Below are 22,195 nucleotides of genomic sequence, written 5' to 3'. Positions count from 1 at the left end.
GATAGGACGCATCTCGCGATATTGAAATCGGGAATGCCAGCACCACATGGTCGACATAAAACAAAAAATTTAAAGTATTATTATTATTATTTTTTTTTTTTTGCCGGCGTAATAAAATAGTGAGCACCAAGAGCAGTGACAGAAGTCTAATCCGAAACATTGATTATTCCGTTAGCACGGTGAGCAAAACCAACAGACCAAGCAAACTGTCCATATTTCCAAAAAAAGGAATGAAACCTTGCGAGGCCTTAAGAAAGAGGATAACGAAAAAAAGTGTGGCGCAACCGCACGTCCGGCGCCCGCGAACGATTCAGCCCATGCGTTAGACGATTGTCGGCACAGGACTTGGTACTTCACATTTGAACTCTTACCATCAAAACGGACTCTCCCACATTTCAATCTAATTACTTTTATAACATTAGTGGGTGTGAGATTTGAACTATAAGTAAAACTACTTCAAAAGTTACTTTGCAATGCATTCCTTAGAGTCACTCAGAAGAAAACAGGCGTAGGGCTGTCTCAATTGGCTTTCCTTCAGTTCCGAGGACTTGGTTCCACTATACAGGGGAATATTTTTTTTTATTCGAAACACTTTATTTTTTTTAAAGGCGTCTTTACTGTTACATGGATACCGCCTTCAGTATATGTTTCTTGAGCTCGGCGGACATTCGAGGTGCGAATAATCGTCACAGTATGGTAATTAAGTAAAATTCCTCGTCCACGAGCCTAGGTTGTGCTGACGACGATGGAAGGACGGAAGAGAAAAGGATTAGTCACAAAGAGGCGATTAGAAGATCGGTGGAAATTACCTACGGAAAACCGCATGATGCACAACTCTCCAGCACACCTGGGGACAGGCGGGAAAGAGGAAAATTGAGACTCTTTCCAGCGTGGCTCCCACCCAAAGTCTCAACACTGTCTGGGTAAGGTGCTGGGGTAATACGCCGACAAGGTTTGACCAGAGAAAAATTGGCGACTCCCTCGCCGGAGGGAAGAAGCGGAAGGGATTTTTTTTTTTTGATTTCTCAAAGGTCATCCTGGTGATATCCCACAGTGCCTCATGATAGAAGGAAATTGTTCTTAGAAGAGCGGGAGAATCATACGATTGTCTTTATAGACTTAGGCTAGGTATCGTAAGATACCGCACGTTACAAAGGATATGCACTGACATCCATCCGTCCAGCCATTCGTCCCAAATGATCAAAACGAAGATGACGCACCCTTCATTGTTTTGGCGGTTTTGACCGTTCGTCGGTCCGTTCTGTCGCGTGATAATTGGTTCAACGCCTCAAAGAACCTGGAGGAACTTTTCCCGGCTGACGCGATACAGGTTCCGGTACTCCTCCAAGTACATGTCAGGAAAATTCAGTCAAAAATCGTCTAGCACGCGGCGGTCGTTCTTGCGCGTCCCACCACAGCATTTCGTGATGATGATGATGATGATGATGATGATGATTATGATCTTTATTTGGCTCTGGAGAGCCGCGGCACCGCAGAAAGGCAGCAGTCCGTACCATGGATGCAAGATGACGACGAGATGGATTGCTGGTAATGTGGAGGATGGCAGTCCGATTCGCAGAAGTCTAGATTTGTTGAGGACGGGTCAGCAGCGAGCCATGGCGATCTGGCACGCCATTCGATCGGTGCATGTAGTAAAAAGGAGCCCCAGGAGCATGGCGGCGCTGTTGCTCACTGGGGTCGAAGTATCAGGATCCAAGGAGATAACCCAGTCAAAGCTACTACGTCTAAGGAATCGAGGCCCATTGCTCAAATTGAGGCACCGCCGTGGCCCGGTGTGTCACCCCATCAACGGCGCCGTCCACAAGACCTACTTTTTTTTAGGCTGTTGTTGCATCCGAGCGCGCGGGGCACGAGAGCATCTGCAGACGCCCCCCCAAGGACTCCATCGCTTCAACGCCGAGCCTCCTCGAGCACGACCATTCTTGTGCCATTCCTTCTGGGTTAGTAAGGCTAGTTGCGCTTCGCGTCGCGGTGTTCTGTCCCATGTCGGTACGAAACAGCGGCACACACAGATTCGTACTCCTCTAATGCGATAGCGCGGTGGCAGAGCGAACGCTTGAAAGGCTCAGCCAGATTTGCAGGAGGATCATGACATACTTTTCTTGACATACAACAGATTGAAGAAACCAGCGTCCCCGCAACGCTTTCCACTCTACTCTCTCGCGAAGCAAACCAGGCAAACGCTGGAAGGCAGGTAAATAGGGACTCGCTTCCTCTCCAACGACCCTTTTCGAAAGTCACGTATCGAATATTCGAAGGAAAAGAACCACTGCACAATGGTGGAACAACTGACATCGTGGAACGCGCAAGTCATTCCATAAGATAGCGAACGTAGTATATAGCGCGGCCAACGATGGAAGCCGACGAGTGTATACTCGAACAGCTTGAGAAGTGCACAGTCATTGAGCTCATCGCCTTTTTTGTCGGTGAGTTTTCGCCTTCGTCTTCTAATCCAACGAAAAGCAAAAAGTGTGCAGTGATGTTGCGGCTTTAGCTCGCCGTTGTGCAGGGATTCCTCAACTGCCAACAGAGGGCAGAATTTCGAAAGGGTGCAGGAGGATCTTGTCCTGGTTTCTTAACCTGCCACAACAACACTAATGTCGCACGCATTCAAATGCCCGGACTCCGCTCTTTCGCAGTATGAGTCGCTAAATTTGAAACGTCTTTGCACGACCAGTCTTTTGATCGTTTTCCCGAAAGAACCGAGAATGGCGCCGCCTGAAAATGTAGGACAGGATGAAGACTACGCAGCGCCGTCCGGTTTAGTGCCGCCGTCGAGAGTCGGAAGGTTGGGACGACGCGACACCTGAAACCGAAAACGGCCGGGGAAGGGAGGCCGAGGGCCGTGCACTCACGTCTAGTAAGGCGTGTAGCTGGGAGTCCTCGAGGACGCTGAGCAGGAAGTCCCGGTCTCTCTCGGAGCAGTCCGTCAGGCAGTGGATGTCGTCCAGGCTGTCCAGCACCGTGGACACCGCTCCTTTTGCAAAACACAAAACAGCACCCACACACTCACTGCACTGGTTGCGCGAAGTGCCTCATCTCCAATCACAAAATCATTCCCTAAAACAGTATCCAAGAAAAAAGCTATTTCTTCGGAAGATTTTCACCACTTCGTACAACATGTATAGAAAATATGGAGTGGTTCATATTAGAGATCAGAAAAAATGCCATGGCAAGCTCTCTGACATTAACGTGAGTTCTGCCAGCTGTGAATGGCGTTTATTACTAACTCGGGTGTACTGCGCACCAGGTAATCATGATTGTAATTTTATTAATTTTCAGCTTTCTTCGGTTTGGATATCTTTGACAGTGATTTCTATAAGGAACTGAGTTATGAAAAGTAGTTCGTGGTTTCTCAGAATTCATGGAAACGGAATATCAAGTCCATTCTTTTTTCTTTGAAGAAAATGATTTCATGACAAATATAGTGAACCCAGGCAGTGTAGAAAAAATATATTTCGAAGCGCTTCTAGTGTCCCAACCTATTGCACTTCGTAATTTCCCTACACACTCCCTAGGGGGACTGTACACCCCCCCCCCCCTTGTTTTTCTGAAGGTACCCCCTTAATTCGCAACGACTCCTCTATTCTCAATGCCCCCCCCCCTCCCCTCTAACCACACCACCCCCGCCCTCTAAAAATTTACACACCCCCTTTCCCCCCCCCCCCCCCTAATTTCAATTCCTGGGGAAACCCCTGTCTGAAACAAAGCTTGATAGGTTCAAACTTAGTTTCCAAATTATTCCTACTCACGTTAAAATTAATGATCAGACTACTTTGAAATCCGCACAAAACGAATTCTCAAGGAATCGCCATCGGTTCATTTCACGCCAAAAGATCCATGCCTAAATTCGACCCACGCGGAGTCAGTCTAAAAAAAAAATTATACGCTGTTGGTGATGTACAAGTATAGCTTCTCCAGAATATTTTTGCTATAACTATTTTTTTTTACACAGATTTTTTTTTGGAAAAGAGGTTCCGAGGGGTAGAAAGCGAATTTTGTTTTTAAACAAGTTCGAAACGAGACTGCAAAATAAAAACTGCTTTTAGTAGTTCAAGATATTGTTCAAAATTATACAATATTTTTTTACGCATTTACGTGTTTTTAAAAGTGCATTAAAATGGTCTAAAGAGCTGACAAACTTTTATTTTCAAAAACATACTACCACATAAAGACTTAAAACTGGCGCGTGTTAGTAGTATGGAAAACAAATTACATTTAAAAACATTTCGATAAAAAAATGTGTTACTGCTTCCTAAAATAAATAAACAATAATGAACATATAGCAAATCACTAAGTTAAATAAAAACGCTCATAAATTGATCGGTTTAAAAACATACTCAACAGTTATAGATAGTCTAGAATTCACACAACAAAGGAACGAAATCAGAAAAAAAAAAAAAAAACTATTTTTTCAAAGAGGAAAAAAAAATATATATATATATATATTAGTATATACTTTTTTTTTCATTGGTTTTGGTTTATTGTCAGTGTTGATCAAATTGCATAATGGTCAGCTAAAAAAAGCAGATGCGTTCCGTGTTCAGAATAGTACCACCAGACAATGCAAAGCACCTGATGCTCTTGCACTTCTGCCCGACAAGATTAATGTAGTAGCAGAGACTGTGCAGAAAGAAAACGACAATAAGCTAAAGGGCCAGTATAGCTGACAGCTATGAAAGGACCGATTCAGATGCTGGAGCTCATGAAGGACACCATCCCTGCGCGGTTCTCAGTCCTAGAATAAAGTATTTGTATCATGCCCAACAGGTTCATAACCTGCTCTGCTACAAGATCTCGCAAACAGAACAGGGCACGGATTACAGGATGAAGCAGTCCTGTTGTTAAATCACAGACGGGAAGAAAATCAAAGAGAAAATCTCTAGTAATGCACCTTTCAGCACCAACTGGTTGGAAGATGAATTAAAAAGGAAAATATCCTTTTCACGCTGCTATGCACTAGAAATACTGGTGATGGATGGCTGCACATTACAACTGAGAGTAACAGTAATGTGCAGCAAGGCATCCACTGCTGAGTTGTTGAATTCCTCATCTGGTGGATATAATTAATGATTTTGACATGGCTTTCGTAAAGACCACATATTGCTGACAGAAGTTAATGTGCTGAAAGTTAGTGGTTTTAGTTGTAAAGATCTTGGCCCTCTAAACAGAAAAGAAAGCACCTGATTGCCAGGCAGACTATGAGGAATTCACGGCCAAAGGTGCCTTAGCAGTATTTTGTAGAAGTTGGAGAATATCAGCATCAACGAGTGGAGCACATTTGCCACCAATGTTGAAGCAGAGAACATAAAGGAGGTTGAAGAGAGAACATCTGCACTCCTAATGTAACCAAACAAAAAAGGCCATCAATGAAGCCCAATTTTTTCACAAACTGCCAGTTTCAAGACAACCTGAAAACCAGGCAGAAGACAAAGCCACCATGAACAACACTGCAAATGTCCAGGCAGACCTTAGTTTATGGACTAGACAATGTGATTGCAGGATTAGCCAACCAGCACATTCCATAAGCTATATAATGAAAATTAGTCAGAGCAAGAAGACAAATTTTTTCAGCTGCTTCATGCCTCCTCCAGTTGCTTCAGGCATCGCATAAGACCATAGTCTAAACTGTTGCACTCCACTTTGTGGCAAAGCAAACAAAGAATTTTTCGCATCTGCAGTCATGGGTATTGGATGCATAGTTTTGCACAAAAAAGACAGACACAAGAGAGAGAAACAAACACGAGCGCAACTTACAACTGTATTGAGGAAACCTTCAGAAAACATACAGATAAATCGTCAACTTCAATGTGTCCACGCATGCGTCGTGTCACTATCACACGCTCGTCACAGAAACTTATCAAGGAAGCGTTTCTCAGCATTATACAAACTTATCGAGGTATCGTCCACACATAGGTCGCCTTTCTTTTTGATAAAGAAGGCTTCCAACAGCTCACCTGCTTTTTGTCCCTTACTTCCGCCCAAAATTACAGTGTCAGGAAAACGTGGCTCACACTTACAGTTTCTGCAGTGTGCAGGCAAATGTGCCCCTTCATTAGTCTTTAAATTTTGAGCATGCTCCCTGAGACGGTCGTTGGCACACCTTCCGTTTGCCCCACGTATGTCTTCCCACACGTGAGCGGGATTTCATAGACGACCTCTGTTTTGCAGCCTTTGTTTTGCAGCTGGGGCACATTTGCCTGCACACTGCAGAAACCGTAAATGTGAGCCACGTTTTTCTGACACTGTAATTTTGGCCGGAAGTAAGGGGCAAAAAGCACGTGAGCTGTTGGAAGCGTTCTTTATCAAAAAGAAAGGCGACATATGTGTAAGCGATACCTCGATAAGTTTGTGTATTGCTGAGAAACGCTTCCTTGATAAGTTTCTGTGACGAGCGTGTGATAGTGACACGATGCATGCGTGGACACATTGAAGTTGATGATATATCTGTATGTTTTCTAAAGATTTGCTCAATACAGTTGTAAGTTGTGCTCGTGTTTGTTTCTCTCTCTTGTGTCCGTGTTTTTTGCGCAAAACCATGTATCCAAACGTCCACCAACTCGCCCAGCAACAAACTATTTAACAGTCATGGGTATGTCGAGGTTCTTCGTCCAAAACTTCTTTGTCTTCACCTTGGCCGAGGTGAAAATACCAAGGTCTAAAATTCCAGCAACCGTGGTGCGCAAACATATAAAAGTGATTCAAAGGGTGCTTTACCAACAACTTCATACACAGTTATGTAGAAACCATATTGTAGCTCAGGGAATCATATGCTGGCTCATCAAGCATACGCGTGTGAGAAAATCCAGCGGGGGAAGAGTTTAACCAGACTAAATCCAATTTAGGTCAAGGTGAGAATGAGAGCGTTCTCGGCTGCTGATTTGACTTGGTGCCAAAGCTCAAGCGTAATCAACCAATGAGACATTTTTGAGCTTTTCACGAGTTCACAATCGAGCAATATTTTGATGAGAACGTCTCACCAATTCAAACAGCGAAAGACGCCTCTCCGCCTCTGATGTGCTTGCCCTTAATAGTACTCCTTCATCCAGTGGTCGGTGTCAGCTTCTGTGCGGCAACAGAGCAACTTGAGATTTGCGAACGAAACACTACTTGTCGATGGCTTCCGACGTGAAATAACAGATGATCACAATTTCATCCTGCATCCGATCTCACTTCACAGCGGTGCTCAGTCCATGGCAGACGATCAACTTTTTTTCTACTCTATTAGCAGATGACACACAGTCAGTGATGGTAGCGGCATTTGACGTTTTGTAACAGGTTCCGCAGGCAGCAAAATATATTGTTTTGGAGCAGCCACTGCCGCTTTTGGAGCAGATGCCAACATCTGTTACATCACTTGAAAGTGGCGAGTTTTTCATTGCTACATGAGTTCATATTCGATAATGATTAAGAATTCTTTTTTGATACTGAAGCATACCATATAATATATTACCTTTTTGCAATAGGAGTAGATAGGGCAAAAAATAGGGCACAAAAGAGACACAATGCCTTTTTTTCCGAACTAAAGTTCTGAACAGAGTACCATATTTGCACGAATATAACGCGAGTTTTTTTTTCGAAATTACGTGCTCCAAAACGCACCTCGCATTCGGAATCGAGTTCAGCCACGAGGCGCGCGAGTCTGGAGAAAGCCAGAGGAGAAAGCCATCCCTCTGGCTCAATGCAAAAGATCCAATGGAAAAAGAAGTGGGGGTGTGGAGGGGCATTTTCTAGCCATGGGGCCCGTGAAGGGGCGAATAGAAAACATAAAAAAGCATTTTTATCGCTTTTGTGTTTTTACAACGCGCGCACGCCGCACGCCGCACGCGCGCGCGCCATGCGGGAATGCGGGCACCGGCCAATTCGAGCCAAGCCAAGCCGGACCAAGTCAAGTCAAGCCAAGCCAAGACCACCGACCGCGTTTACGCAATCGTGCAACACGAGGCATTTATTTACGAACAGGGATCGGAACAAGAAGTGTGATCGTGTATCGGGTTCAGCAGTCTTTTTTCTGCCTGCGCATTGTTTAGTTTCTGCTCCAGAGTGGTCTGGTGTTTGTGTGTTGGTGCTTCTGCTTCCGCGCCTTGTTTGGATTGTGGGCTGCCGAGGAGCTCCCACGGAAGAAAAAAGAACTACCAGGCAAGCAGGTGCCGTGCTGCTGCATACCTGCGTAGTCGCCAAGTGGATTGTAAACGGAAGGACCTGAACAGTGAGGATGAGTGCTGTCAAAACATAAACTGATATTTCTTCTATTTCCATTGACTTTTCACTTTAATATTTTTTTTCTTTTTGGGCGCATCAAAAACTGCCCTCGCGTTATATTCGTGCAAATACGGTAGGTTCCTTTTACAATGGAGAATAAAAAATTGATAAAAAATCAATCATAACGCAACACTTTAGTTGGGATAAAGCCTCCAGTTATCTTTCTTAGCCTGTAAATATAATTTCTGTAAAATGCTAGCAAAAACCAGCATATCCACTAGGATGTCTATCAATAAAAATGCGTCCCCACAATATTTATTAACCCTCCAAACTTAAAACTCTAATATTATAAACTGCAAAAACAACCATTCATTATGAAAACCTACACTCGTGCCTAAAAGTGTCACAGTTCTTCGACAACATTGGAACAAGGTTGAAGTCAAAGTTTGCTGCTCTTTCAATTGACAGCCACACGGAAACAACCTTGGCTCCCGTCAATATTCAAATATAGACCCTTCTTTATTCTTTCTCAATCTTTTTTTCATTCTTTCTTTCTTAACACAGCTTTTTAAGATCAACCTACAATCAAGACCAAAGAAGGTAAACCTGCAATATTACTAAGCATAATCTCCAAGCCTATCTCGCTCGCCCACGCGCTCACCCTGTCAGCCGCTGCTCCTAGCACTCCAGTGCAAAGCGGTGAAGCTCGACGCACGTGCACTGGTGAGGGACAACCTGGAGGCATGCAGCCATGTGACCTCATCAGGAGCACAAGACCGTGGTTCTGTCTTATCACAGTAGTGGCCATCCTAACATTATGCAACCAAAAAGCATCAAAGCATGACATCATGGCATTCATCCATCTTCCTGAACATGTTCTTTCATCAAAAAAGTCGAGTGCAGCGAATGGCACGCATTAAGCTAAGCGTGCCACTATCTCCTGATCTACTGCTAACCAATCATATTTTAATAAACAGCTGTTAAGTAAAGACTTAATACTTAAGAATGGACCATAGAGTTTGCTAACTCTTGGTTTCTGAACACTTGGTAGCATAAAAAAGTTTGACCTCGGATTTCCTAAAAAATGTGACACCTAGGTATGAAACGAGACTGAACCTTGGTTTGAAGCAAAGAACATCACAGATGTAAACAGGAAGCGTGCTATCTTCTTGGGTGTTTATGTTGCTGCTACGTTCAATCTCGTCCAGCCACTAGCAACACCCGAAGCAAAGTCTTTCAGCCAAACAGTCGCCATCTTGAAGGAACATCTCTTGCCACAACCATCGGAGCTTGTGTGCAGCTACGCATTCCACAGGTGGAATCAGAGTCCGGAGCAGTTAGTGGCATTGTTTATAGAAGAACTATGGTGGCTGGTAGAGAGCTGCAATTTTCCAAACCTCAAAGAAATGCTATGCGATCGCCTGGTAAGCAGACGAAGGGAACAAAATCTCAAAAATCCACTCTTTGCCAAGAAGCTCACATTCAAGACTGCCAAGGAGAGAGCACTGGCAGCTGAAGCGGCAGCTCGAAATACCTGCGAGGTTAAGGCAGAAGAACTGGCAGTGACAACAGACGTCAAGGCCATTCGCCCAACTCAAGAGGAGCGAGCGAATTCGCCCAGAGACTCAACAAGGGAGATACAGCTCCACGGAAAAAGGACAAAAACGTGCAACGGTTGCTACGTGGGGGTTTTGTCAGTTTAAGGATGTCCAGTGCCATTTTTGCAGAAAGGTCAACCATATCGAGCTTCTGTTGCTTGAAGCAATAACTGCCACCCAGCACAGAGACGGAAAAGACCACAAGAGTAAAAGCCCCCAAGAGCTCGACAAACATATGTACTCTGACTCACCAGGTGATGCATACTATAAAACCACCTAGACCCTCCATAGGGAACGTGAACACGTAAGCACTGCACGTCTGTGATCATCGAAGGCAATTCATGTGACATGGGGGTGGGCTCAGTGTCAGAATTCTCAACTATTTCTGAGCAAACCTATCAGAAGCTCATGAACAAAGATGCTGTACCGTGCAAGCCATTCACACCGGAACTTATGGATTTCCAAGGCCATACGGTGAAGGTCAGGGGGGCATGCCAGGTTTATGCCCAGTGTGGAAATTTGAAGGGAAACTGAGCCTGCTAATTGTGGTGCAGGAACCGCAGACAAGCTTTCTCGGCATCAACTGGTTTGAGTCCTTGGGAATTAGGATCCTGGGGGTGCATCAGGTCAGTGGACCCTCAGTTGAAGGCATCCTTGCAAAGTTTGATAGCATGTTTGAGCTGGGACTAGGGAAGTTCAAGGGGCAACCGGTGTCACAGCACCTAGGCCCTGCAGTAGCTCCGACCCGAATGAATCCCCAGCAGCTACCATTTGTGCTCAAGCTTAAAATTGACACCAAACTTGACCGCCTGATCAAGCAAATCATCTTGGAGCCGGTCACGCAACTGAAGTGGGAGACAGCATTACTGACAGCCATGAAGACAAATGGAAACATCAGAATATGTAAAGACTACAAGTGTACTCTCAAGAAAGCACTGTTTCCTCACCCATACCCAATACCTGTGGTGCAGAACCTTCTAGCAATGCTCTCAGAGGGAGAGTGTTTGCAAAACTAGACCTGGCAAGGGCTTACCAGCAGCTGGTGGTTTACGAAGCGGCGGCAGATGCACAAACAATCAGAACTCATCAAGGAGCATTCCGGGTAAAGCGACTACTACTACATTTTGGCGTGAGTTTGGCACTCGAAATCTTCCAGAATTTCATTGACAACCTCTTAAAAGGGTTGAGCAGCGCTGTGCTGTACTTTGATGATGTTTTCATCGCTGGAAGCACCAGAGAAGTTGGCTTGCCATCTCCCTAAGGCTGTGCATTGTCCTGCTGATTCTGGGCTCTGGGTAAAACATGAAAAGTGTCAAAAAAAGAGTGACTCAAGTAAAATTCCTGGGTTTCACCATTGATGAGATATATGCATGCATCCAACAAAAGAAAATATGAGAATGATCCACCGGTTCCAACAAACAAACAGGAGTTGCAAGCATTCCCCCGTAGGACTGCTTAACTTCTACCACTCTTCCTAGAAACCAAGTTATCGGTGGCTAAACCACTACTCTGGCTCGTGGACAAGGAAACTCAGCGGAGGTGGTTGCCTCTTCATGAACAGGCTTTGAAGAAGTGCAAGGAACTGCTGTCCGCAGCAAGTGTGCCTACACCGGTACGATGAAGCAAAGCCCCTTAAGCTCATATCTGATGCCTCATCTTTCAGCATTGGAGCCGTACTCGGCTATCGATTCTAAGAGAACCAAAAAGTTCCCATTGCATTTTACATTGACATCCACAGAGCGGAACTGCGCACAAATTGACAAAAAAGCCCTATCAATAGTGGCAGGTGTTAAGAAGTTTCATGATTAAAAGTGCATAGCAAGAAGTTTGAGATTATAACAGACAACAAGCCACTCTAGCTGGAACTGTTCACTACTGCAGAGCAAGCGCCAGAAATCCTGTCTTCACGGGTGCTGCGTGGGACAATCCTCCTGAATGCATATGACTTCATCCTAGTGCATTGACCTGGGAAAGACATCAAACATGCTGAAGCACTAAGTTGTCTGCCACTTGCTGTGTTGAGTTTGATGTGCCACCACCCTTGAGGTTTCATTCCAGGAAGACACACCAAACCCGTCACTACACGCCGAGGACATTGCATTGATGACAGCTCATAACCCCGTCCTATAGAGGGTTCTCAACTGGGCATGCAATGAGGAGATGGTCATCTGCATGCTGTGAGGCAGATTTCCAGCAGTTCAGGATTCGACAGCACGGGCTCTCGGTGCACAAAGGATGTATCCTCTGGGGCAACAGAGTAGTGATACCCGAGGAGGGAGGGAAGGTGGTGCTGGAGGACCTTTACATCGGGCACCCAGGCATTGTACGGATAAAGGCCCTTGCTTGCAGTTATGTGTGTTGGCCCAAAATGAATAATACATAGAAGGCCATGTGGCTAAGTGCACAGCATACCAGGAGTCACGACCCGCTCCTCCTCAAGCCCTAGTGCACACGAGAGAAGTAACCAGGGCGCCTTGGTTCAGGTTGCATATTGGATTTCGTTAGCCCTTTCCAGGGACAAACATTCCTCATCATTGTGAACTCATTTTCCAAATAGCTGGAGGTAGCTCCTGTCTCTACCATGATGAAGCATAGAATCATAAACATCCTGCAACACGTCTTAGCTACACATAGAATGCTGAACAGAATAGTCTCTGACAATAGGGATCAGTTTACCTCGGAAAAGTTCTGAGTGTTCGTGATGCTAGTCTGATTTGACACATTGCATCAGCACCCTTTCACCTCTCAACAAACAGACAAGCAGAGTATATGGTGCGCACGAGAAAAGATGCGCTACGGCACTTCATAAAGGGTGATTGGGGCAGCGTCTTGGCCAGTTTTATACTGCGACAGCACGCAACACCATGCACAATGACCGGCAGGTGCCCAGCGGAATGGAACTTTTCTGAGTAACAAGCACCGTGTGGCGGTTTGTCTGCAAACTAAAAATGAAGTGCAGCACAACAGGACTCCGCCCGTCAAAACACATTGACATTGAGCCGTTGTACCGGTTTTCATTGCTTTTTATTCCCCATGGTATCAATACCCAGAAAAATAATTGTCAAAAAAGATGAAATACACGGAAAGATAGGCACTGAAAATGTTGGTCATGTGGGATGATGCCCAGCAAAAATGGAGACAGCAGGAAGCAAGGCTAGGGGAGAGCTTACTGGAAAAAGGTTGATTGCTGATGAACAGGAGATTGACGATGCTACTGGACTGACTACACCCGAATCTGAGAGAGAGCATGGTGAAGGAAGCTGATGAGAACGCCAGGGAAGGAGCCCAATCAATGCCACGAGTGTTTTGAAGAGGAAACTCAGTATCTGTACACAACTACAGTAGTGGCTCTGCATGGATCCTGGACACAGTGATTAAAGTTACAGGACCTGCCTTCTACAGAGCCCACACCAAGGAAGGCGCCATAGTGCAATGGAATGGTGCATCAAGTGCTGAACCCGACGGCATGAAACACGGAAAAAGGCAGCCCGCTCGTCAAGAACCAGTCAACCAACCAGATAACAGGAGTGCAGAACAGACATCAGCGAAGGTGCCAGTGGAAGATACTGGTGCTACCAGGCAGAAGAGACCAGGCCGAGCTAGAGCAACCCTACAGCGTTGGAAGGCCTACTACACTCAGGGTGAGGGGCTGTCGAGTATTGACTGGTGGCGCCACTTGCTGAGCAACCGGTAAATGAGAACTGCATCACTCTTTGGACGTCAGGAGTCTCCACCACTCTCAAATGGCCGCGCCGACTTCGGACGCATTAAAGGGATGCTGAACCGAAATCTGGATTCCACAAAACACGCGGCAAAAGCGTGCAACGGGACACTACAAACACCAAAACATCATACAGCGATATCTCAAACGGATGACCCTATATTTCAAGAAAAGGAGGCGCATTTGACAGAAATGTTCACGTCATGTTTCTCTGACAAGGAGAGGGAACGGCGTCGCGTCTTCTCTGTCTTGCGACCTTGAGGGGGTGAAGTGAAGAAAAAAGGAAACTAAATATCTTCACGTCACGCGCCTCGTCGCCCTGGTTCAATCTCAACCTCTTTTTACAAAAATATGGCCGTCCATTCGAGATATCGCCTTACGAGTAGTGTTGTAGGGATTGTAGCGTCCCACCTACATCTCCTGCATTGTTTTTTCTGAAATCCAAATTTCGGTTCACCATCCCTTTAAGCCAGCGGTTCTCAAATGGGGGTCCGCGGACCCGTCTCATGAGTCAAGCCCGGAAATAAAAGTTGTCTTTTCTCAGATTGTGAAGAAACATTTTAATTTTTGGGCAAGTTTTCTCATGGATATGTAAAAAGAGAAGTCTATGTCACACTAGCACTTACTTATGTTTATTTATTAAAACACTATCATAATTAACCAATCCATTCCCTTCCCGTCACCACGAATGGGGTCCTCCATCATCTCCGCCGATCCACAAGGGGTCGGCGAAACATCAATGGCTAAGAACCACTGCTTTAAGCTATGCGTGCTGATATCTCCTGATCCACTGCTAATGATCATATTCTAATAAACAGTTCTTGTTAAGCAGGAACTTAATACAAACTATATGCTAGGTAGGGACGCTGTGAAATAGATATATGAATCATCTTCCTTTCCTCCTTTTCCTCTGAATACTAAGATCGACCAATCTAAGTTATTTTTATTTTTTGCATCATTTGAGCCCATTTTGGCAGAGGTATAGCGCAATTCTTAGAAAAAAGGGCAATTTGGTGCAAGAATTTCATTGCTGGTGCAATTTGAAGCAAATGGCGCAGCACTTCCATCACTGCGTACGGTATTTCCTCGTTTTATTTCCACCTGCGAATGGCACTTCGTAGTGGACGAATTGCATTCTTTGCTCGCTTTGGCAGATGTACCGTCTACAAACCCTATCTTTACTCACTACGCAAGGCGAATTATATCCTCTCGCAATGACCAAAATCAGACGTCAAGCAGCAGACGTGGAAAACGTGCGTTTACTACGCTTGGATAAAGAGGCACATCCAGGTTCCCGCAAAGGGTCCTCCGGATCCTTCACCTCCCTGGCCCAATTTTGATAAGGGACAGCTGCAGAAGCTACGGGCGCTGCGGGAGCCATATCTTGCCATGTGTTACGTTGGAAAGTCGACGTTGCTCCCTGGCCACATCGCTATGTCTCGGTGGAGAGAAAGGAAAAAACCAGCTGCACATGTTGCCGTGTGGCACGCCGGTGCGCACTGTCACTGTTTGTATCACCGGAGGATAAGGACGGAAAGTGCAGATCACTATCGGTCCATCCATCCCTCTCTGCGCATGTATGTCTGCTTCCATGTACACTTCAAATAATCGATTCAAAACGCACATATTTCGGTCGGGGATGCATCAAACTTACAAGAAATAAAAAAAGTGTGCTCATTATAATGACAGGGGAGGCTTTATATTTGTCATTTTATGTTAAGTCCAACTATTGCTTTATGCATACCTTTCCCACGTTTCTGCCAACTATTTTTGACCAGATTCTTGTGTATTGAAATCTCTTCAAAAGGCCCTGCAACAACTTTTTGACTGGTTTTTAATATGCACCGAACCTGGGTGCACTGAACATAGTAACTTAGTGAAACCCTTTTTTTTTTCTCGAAATTTGCTTTATTTTAAAAGCTACAAGCAAATTAAAATTACAAAAACGACCAAAAAATAACCTCCTTCGTGACGTCCCTAGTCCTGGCTTGGGTGGCCAATGGTAGAAGCGAAGCGACTGGCCAATCGGCTGTGGCTTACGTTGATGGTCACTTCCCCTGCAAGCGTATGCACGTCAACGGCTCATTGGTTGCTTCAGCCCTCCACCGCGCTTGCCGGCATGAATTTACCGGGTCTGTCAGAGTTGGAGCCCCGAATCTTCGATAGAAGTGCAGAGCTGGGAATAGTATGGTACGAAGACACTCCTTGTAAGCTTTCGTTTCTGGCAAAATGTGCAGCTGGCAGCATGCGTCGTCGACTAGGATCCACTGGGGTGGGCACCTGCGCCGGCCTGCACCACCTCTTCCACCGCTTGGGGGCGGGTATGTCGACCGGTCATCACATGTTGGTTCTTTTACAGCGAAGCTGTTATACGCTAGGGTATGAGAAAAAGATGTGTCCTCACATGTCGACAGCAAACTCTCCATTGGTTATGGCAAGTATGAAAGAATAAAAACAAAAAGAGGGGGCAACCAGCATGAGTCAGCCTTGCTTGGCATTTTTAGATAGTGAGGTCCTGATCCCTTGTTATCATCTCTAGGCATTGCCTTCAAGGGTCATCCTAGAAGTTGTCCTTGAGGTCGTCCAAGAGGTCGTCCTAGGTGTCATCCTCGAGGTCGTCCTAGAAGTCGTCCTTGAGCTCGTCCTAGATGTCATCCTTGAGGTTGTCCTAGAAGTCGTCCTAGAAGTTGTCCTCGAAGTTGTCCTGGAAGTCGTCCTCGAGGATGTACTAGAAATCATCCTTAAGGTCGTCCTAGACGTCGTTTTTAAGATCATCCTAGAAGTCGTCCTTGAGGTCGCCCTAGATGTCGTCTTTGAGGTCGTCCTAGAGGTCGTCCTAGATGTCGTCCTCTAGGCACAGTCATAGACGTCGTAAAAGTAACATCTTCACTGGCCCTCCATCTCCGCGTCAGGAGGAAAGGCTCTACAATTTTTTTTTCCGTACTTTCTAAACTGCATTTGTTTGTTTCCTCATCTAAAATACTGAACAAAAACTACTTTCATACATAATCGAAACGGTTAACGTCACTTATATTTTTTGTATTTGGACTAAAAAAAGTTTTTAGTGGCTCTGACCAGCCGTAATGCAGGAGCTGACCAAGACTGACGACGTCACGAATTCGTCACATGCCGCGCGTGTTTGGCACCATGGGGCGTCCCCGTAGGAGGAGGAAGTTTCTACCTCGTCCGGTTCAAATACGGTGCATGGATATTTAGTGACTCTTTACGTGCCCTCTGGATTGCCCGAACAAAAAGAAATGTGGAAACAGCAAAAAAGGCAGATTTTTAAATAGGATTGCAGGGCCTCTTAAGACATTCAGCGGAGTAAGAATATTTGAAAGCCCCTTCTAGCAAAGAAGAAAGCCTTACTGAGTTACTAAACCCATCTTCTGAATCCACTTGTGGTATTTCATGCCCCTGCTCTCCAGAAAGCAGACAGAATAAAGGATATTGTCTATGTACACCGTGCTGAATACAATTACTTAATTCAGCAGACTCTTTGGACAAAAGACCAATCAATGTATGACTAAGATCAAACCAAGAATTCTTTTGCACAGTGCTGACATCAGGACTAAATGACCTACCTCGAGTTTGTCACAATTGTATCAGCCTAAATTGGCATGGGGCTAAAAAGAATGAAAACAACAGTAATGCCTCCTTTCTGGAGCCAAAGGAGACATGATGTGGAGGCCGCCACCCTCATAGTGTTTTCTAGATGCCCCAGAGATGGCGCCAGCATGCATCAAGCAAAATGTAGATAAGTGAGTGCTATCGGACACGGCGGAGATTTTTGGGCTCTTCACGCTCGGGAATAAAAGTTGTGGGTTCGCCATGACACCCCCGTTTGCTTCGTCTTCCTGGCTGCCGCGCCGCTGACTATGTCCCAGAGCACCCTAGCTCTGAACATGGTGTCAGAAGTGGAATCCACCTGCTTGTAGTCAGTGCGGCCACTATGCCCGGACGAAAAAAAGAAGAGCGTCTACCTCGGGGCCACGGGGCTTCAACTGCCGTCACTGATTGTCCTCACGAGCCCAGGCGAATGGACAACGTGGATTCAAACGTACAAGGACTATGCCTTTGCCACCGGTCTACGTTCTGCAAGCGAGAAACCGCAAGTACGAACGTTGCTTTATTGTATGGGTCCACAAGCTTGTACCGTACTAGCTTCGCTTGGCGAGCTAACTTCGAAGACGCAACCGTTCACCGCCGTCAAGGAAAAATTGACCCAACACTTTGTTCATCCCGCGAATCAAATTTATGAAAGCCGAAGATTTCACCGCAGGACTCAGCAGCATGGGGAAACAGTCGACGCATTTTTCACGGAGCTTCGAAACCTAATGAGACGCTGCAACTATAACAGCCCCGAGATAGAAGACCGCCTAGTGCGTGACAAGTTCGCAGTCGGCTTATTGGACAAGAAGCTATCTGACCAGCTGTGCCATTCCAGATGACTCACCGCTGACGAAGCTCTTTTACAAGCCTGCCAGTACGAGGATGCCAAGAAGGAGTGCGCTTCTCGTTTGGCGCAAGCTGCAGCAGCCTTGAACATCGACGCAACAAAGAAAACGACTGCGTCATCTGCTCCGTCGTCACACGCACGTAACTGGCAGCAGCATTTGGACAACGCAGTTTGTGGCAATTGTGAGCGTTCGGCGCATGCCTGCGTGGATTGTCCAGCTCGGAAGGCAACTTGCAATTTTTGTAGAAAGCGAGGCCACTTTGCACAGAAGTTTGCCGCGCGAAGAAGTGCAAGGAAAAGTTGGGCTCCGTCGAACTCTGCTCTGTTTATACGCAACGGGAAAGAGACGTTGAAGTAAGTGTCAATGGTTACGTGACAAGGTTCAAGGAAGACTCGATAGGAGACGTCACCGTCTTTCAGTCGTCGCTTCCAGGCGTTCCTTGCAAGCCTGATGCAGTAAAAGGGCAGCTCATCGGCCCGGGGAACCAGCCAGCACTTTCCAAGCTACATTGGCGTGGAAGGACAAGCGCACCGTCCAACAGCTCTACGTCATGTGGGCTCAGACTACACTGCTTCTAGGGCTACCTGTGAAAGAAGCTCTCAGCATGGTAAAGTTTGTGGACACCACCTTTGCAGAGTCCAGAGAAACGCACGAATGTGTCCCATTTTCCGACGCTTGTGACAGGTGCGTTCCACCTCCCGACGCCCATATTTTTAAGGGACTGGGCAAACTCCAAGACAAGTACACCATTCGTGGTGTACTTGTCTTGGAGTTTGCTTCTTACCTACTGGGACTCTCCGGGCATCGCGGGAGTTTCTCCTGCCATGTTGCTGATGGGTCGGCGGTTACAGATACGTCTTCCTGCACTGCCGCAGCGACTCGCACCAGTTCAGCCAAGCCACGAGAGGTTCTGGGCTCAAGACTCCAGGAATAAGGTCCGGCAGGCGAGAGACTTCAATCGCCACCACAACGCTAACTCTCTTGGTCCTCTCAAGCTGGGTGACAGCGTCTGGGTCACGTATGCCAGCTGTCAAGCACGCATCCAGAGCCCGGCCCAACGACCACTGTCATACATCGCAGAGACCTCGAAGGGAATCCTGCAGCCCAAACGCTGGCACCTGGTGCCCTTCTCGCCGCCCGTTATGGCGAGGGAGTCCATATCGTGCTTCCTGCTGCTGAGCAGTCTCCAGGACAACCACCTGAAGGTCGGCCTGGGGAGTTGTCAACTGTGCGGTGCTCTTCGCCCTCTCTGGATCATGCATCTTCCCCACAAGATGTCTCAAGATCACACTACGGATGTGCCACCAAGCCACCAAGACAGTTGGACTTGTAAACAACGCTTTCTTTTAAACTGTGTAAGCTCCAGGGGGAGATGTAGGGGTCACCATCCTGATAGTGTTTTCTAGATGCCCAAGAGATGGCGCCAGCGTGCATCAAGCAAGATGTAGATAAGTGTGTGCTATCATACACAGCGGGGGACTTTCGGCTCTTCATGCTCGGGAATAATAGTTGTGGGTTCGCCATGACACCCTCGTTTGCTTAGTCTTCCTGGCTGCTGCGTCGCTGACTACCCCAGAGCACCCTAGCTCTCAACACATGATGCAATAGTGCTTGAGATCCTTCGCCTGCTTAATACATTTTAGACGTTTGTATGTGCCACCGAAAAATAGTCTCTGGAAATGACAATCGACTGCTGTGTAGGCTCAGGTGTAAGAATTTCATTGATGGCGCCAGTACGGAAGCACCATAGCCGCTCCTGTGGCAAGCTGCCCAGTAGAAGTCTGGTGGACTCCTTACTGCCACTTGGCTGAGGCAGCTGTTGCATGCTGTCCACTGGATAGATCAACTTTTCGCTGAGCATTGGATGAATGATTTTAGCAACCTCCTCAGGCATCCGCTGAGTTCGGTGCTGTCGGCCTGTCTTAGCATGGCGCCATTTTACAGCGGAGCTGTTAAGGGCTAGTTTCCCCATAATCGTGTCCCCCGCAAAGAAATGTCGACACAAAACTCTGGTTGCCGCCTTCACTCATAGATGGCGGTAGCTGTCCAGAGTGTTGTGTTTGCCGATTGTCTGCTTGCCGCCGTCGCTCAAAGGTTGCGGCAACATTTCTTCAGAGGAAGAAGAGCGGGAACGGAACGAGCAGCGATGTGCGCAGAAGTGCAAATGATTTCGCATTCGCACTTCTTCGAAATCATTCGCACCTCTGCGCAAATCATTTCGCAATCGTCACGAGGTCATTCTCGCCTAAAGTTAAGGCCATTCACACTCTTGCAACCGAGTACGACCAAGAGAGACAAGACTTGTTGAAACCTCTTAAAATTTCTTAGGACGAGAGAATACACTGGCTCGCCGGCGCCATCTATGCGGTGACCCTGGAACTGCATTTCACAACAGCAAAGGTTTTGCGGGATTTCCGTGGTAAAATGTGCGTAATACTTATAAAAAAGGCTCGTTTATAACACTGAGAAAAATTTTTCGAGTGAAGAGAGAAGGGATAATGCGCGAGAGAAATAGAAAATATGCCGGACTGCCAAATTTATCCTGCTACTCATAGAAGGTGCCAGTGTGTCCTCTCGTTGTAAGAGGTTTCAAGGGTGAACGGGCCTTTACAATGCGCTGAGCGCTTCAGATTCCTTTGCAAAAGAAGAACAGATTGCTTGCTTGGAAAGCCACCGTCGAGAAGAGACGCCGCAGCGCCGCTGGTTTTTTTTCTTCACCAGAGTGGAAAGGCTGGAAGTTTTTTATACCAATGCTTCCACAGGATACAGGGGTCTCTTTCTTAGAGGCATTCTGGAGACTGAGCCATTCCATGATCCTGCTACAGGAGCCCTACATTACCCCATTGTGCAATCCTCTTACACGCTGCCATTACATGCTTGTGTCACATCCTCCAAATCATATTGCAGCGCCTGCTCTTTATGCATGCAGCTGGTTCGTGCTGCAGTCACCTGGCCTGATGAAACATGTTTCATCAATCATGGCACCTCTTCCTTCACCCTATGTGCCCTCCTCCCCCAACCTAAGTTTCAACCAATAAGAGGATGTGCTATAGAGCTGCTTACAGATGGATGCACACGATTTTATGATTCGGTGGTCTTTTAAGTGCTATCACATTTAAAAAAATGAAAGCCGTTTACAACTCCCTCTAACGTTGAATTAGAGCGCAGCTCTTGAGGAGGAGGGGAAAATACGGAGAGGGGCTTATGCCCCTCCTCCTCTCCTGCTCTCCCCCATTTAGGGAGAAATTTTCCGCTAAATTTAGGAGAAAAAATTTCCCGGTAAATTTTTGCCGCTAAATTTAGTGGGGAATTTTTCCCGCTAAATTTAGCGGGGGGAATTTTTTCCGCTAAATTTAGCGGGGAGTTTTTTCCGCTAAATTTAGCAAGAATTTTTTTCCGCTAAATTTAGCAAGGAAATTTTTCCACTTAATTTAGTGGGGACAATTTTCCGCTAAATGTAGCAAGGAAAGTGTTCTGCTAGATTTATCGGGGAATATTTTCCGCTAGGTTTAGTGGGGAAATTTTTCTGCTAAATTTAGCGGGGAAATTTTCTGCTAAATTTAGCGGGGAAAATTTTTCACTAAATCTAGCGGGGAAAATTTTCCGCTAAATTTAGCGGGGAAATTTACCCATCATGCACCGCGCAATTACGCCGACGTTGCTCAAGCCGGAAACGGGCGCCTAAGAGCTGCGCTCTAAAAAGGACGGTAACCGGTAGTTAGGAAACATCTGATGTATTCCTCCATTGCTCGACAGGGACGACTACGGAAAATCACAGGAAACTGACCTCTTTTAGCAGGTCTTATGGACGTCCTGAGACACAAGCAGCAAGTGGGTGGCGTCAAAATTTACCACAAGAGTGGGCTTCCTAAGAGCTGTGTTTTCTACTTCAGAGCAGTTAGAATCCAACCAAGCACACAAAAGATAATCCAGAAGGCACATAAAAACCAGGCATGATCTTGATTTTTAGTTACATGGCATTAATTGTTATTGATTAAAGTCCTTTTGTACAGTATATAGGGTCAGGAGCAGGTATGAACTCTCAATGATGCAGGCTATGAGGTCGAGGACTTAAAAGGGAAACATGTCCTATTGAGGAGCTGGACCAGATGTCTTGACATGATACTTGGGGAACATTTACAAGTACTATCATGTTGTAAAACTACTCTGGTAAAGAAAAATTGAAGAAAAAT

General features: G+C 46.2%; 1 protein-coding gene across 3 annotated transcripts in view; it reads right to left on the bottom strand.

Annotated features, from left to right (window-relative positions):
- LOC120846815 (peripheral plasma membrane protein CASK) overlaps positions 1-22,195 on the bottom strand; it is a 463,921-nt gene that overhangs the window by 236,742 nt on the left and 204,984 nt on the right. For 2 of the 3 annotated variants that reach the window (XM_042293965.1, XM_042293967.1), the window contains one exon: positions 2,877-2,998. In XM_042293965.1, coding sequence (XP_042149899.1) covers positions 2,877-2,998 — 122 coding nt within the window. The remainder of the gene's footprint in view (positions 1-2,876; positions 2,999-22,195) is intronic. The other variant, XM_042293966.1, reaches the window with a different exon arrangement.

Source organism: Ixodes scapularis, unplaced genomic scaffold, assembly GCF_016920785.2.
Source record: "Ixodes scapularis isolate PalLabHiFi unplaced genomic scaffold, ASM1692078v2 PGA_scaffold5__190_contigs__length_132052651, whole genome shotgun sequence".
Classification (NCBI taxonomy): domain Eukaryota; kingdom Metazoa; phylum Arthropoda; class Arachnida; order Ixodida; family Ixodidae; genus Ixodes; species Ixodes scapularis.
This window is presented reverse-complemented; position numbering and strand designations above follow the sequence as displayed.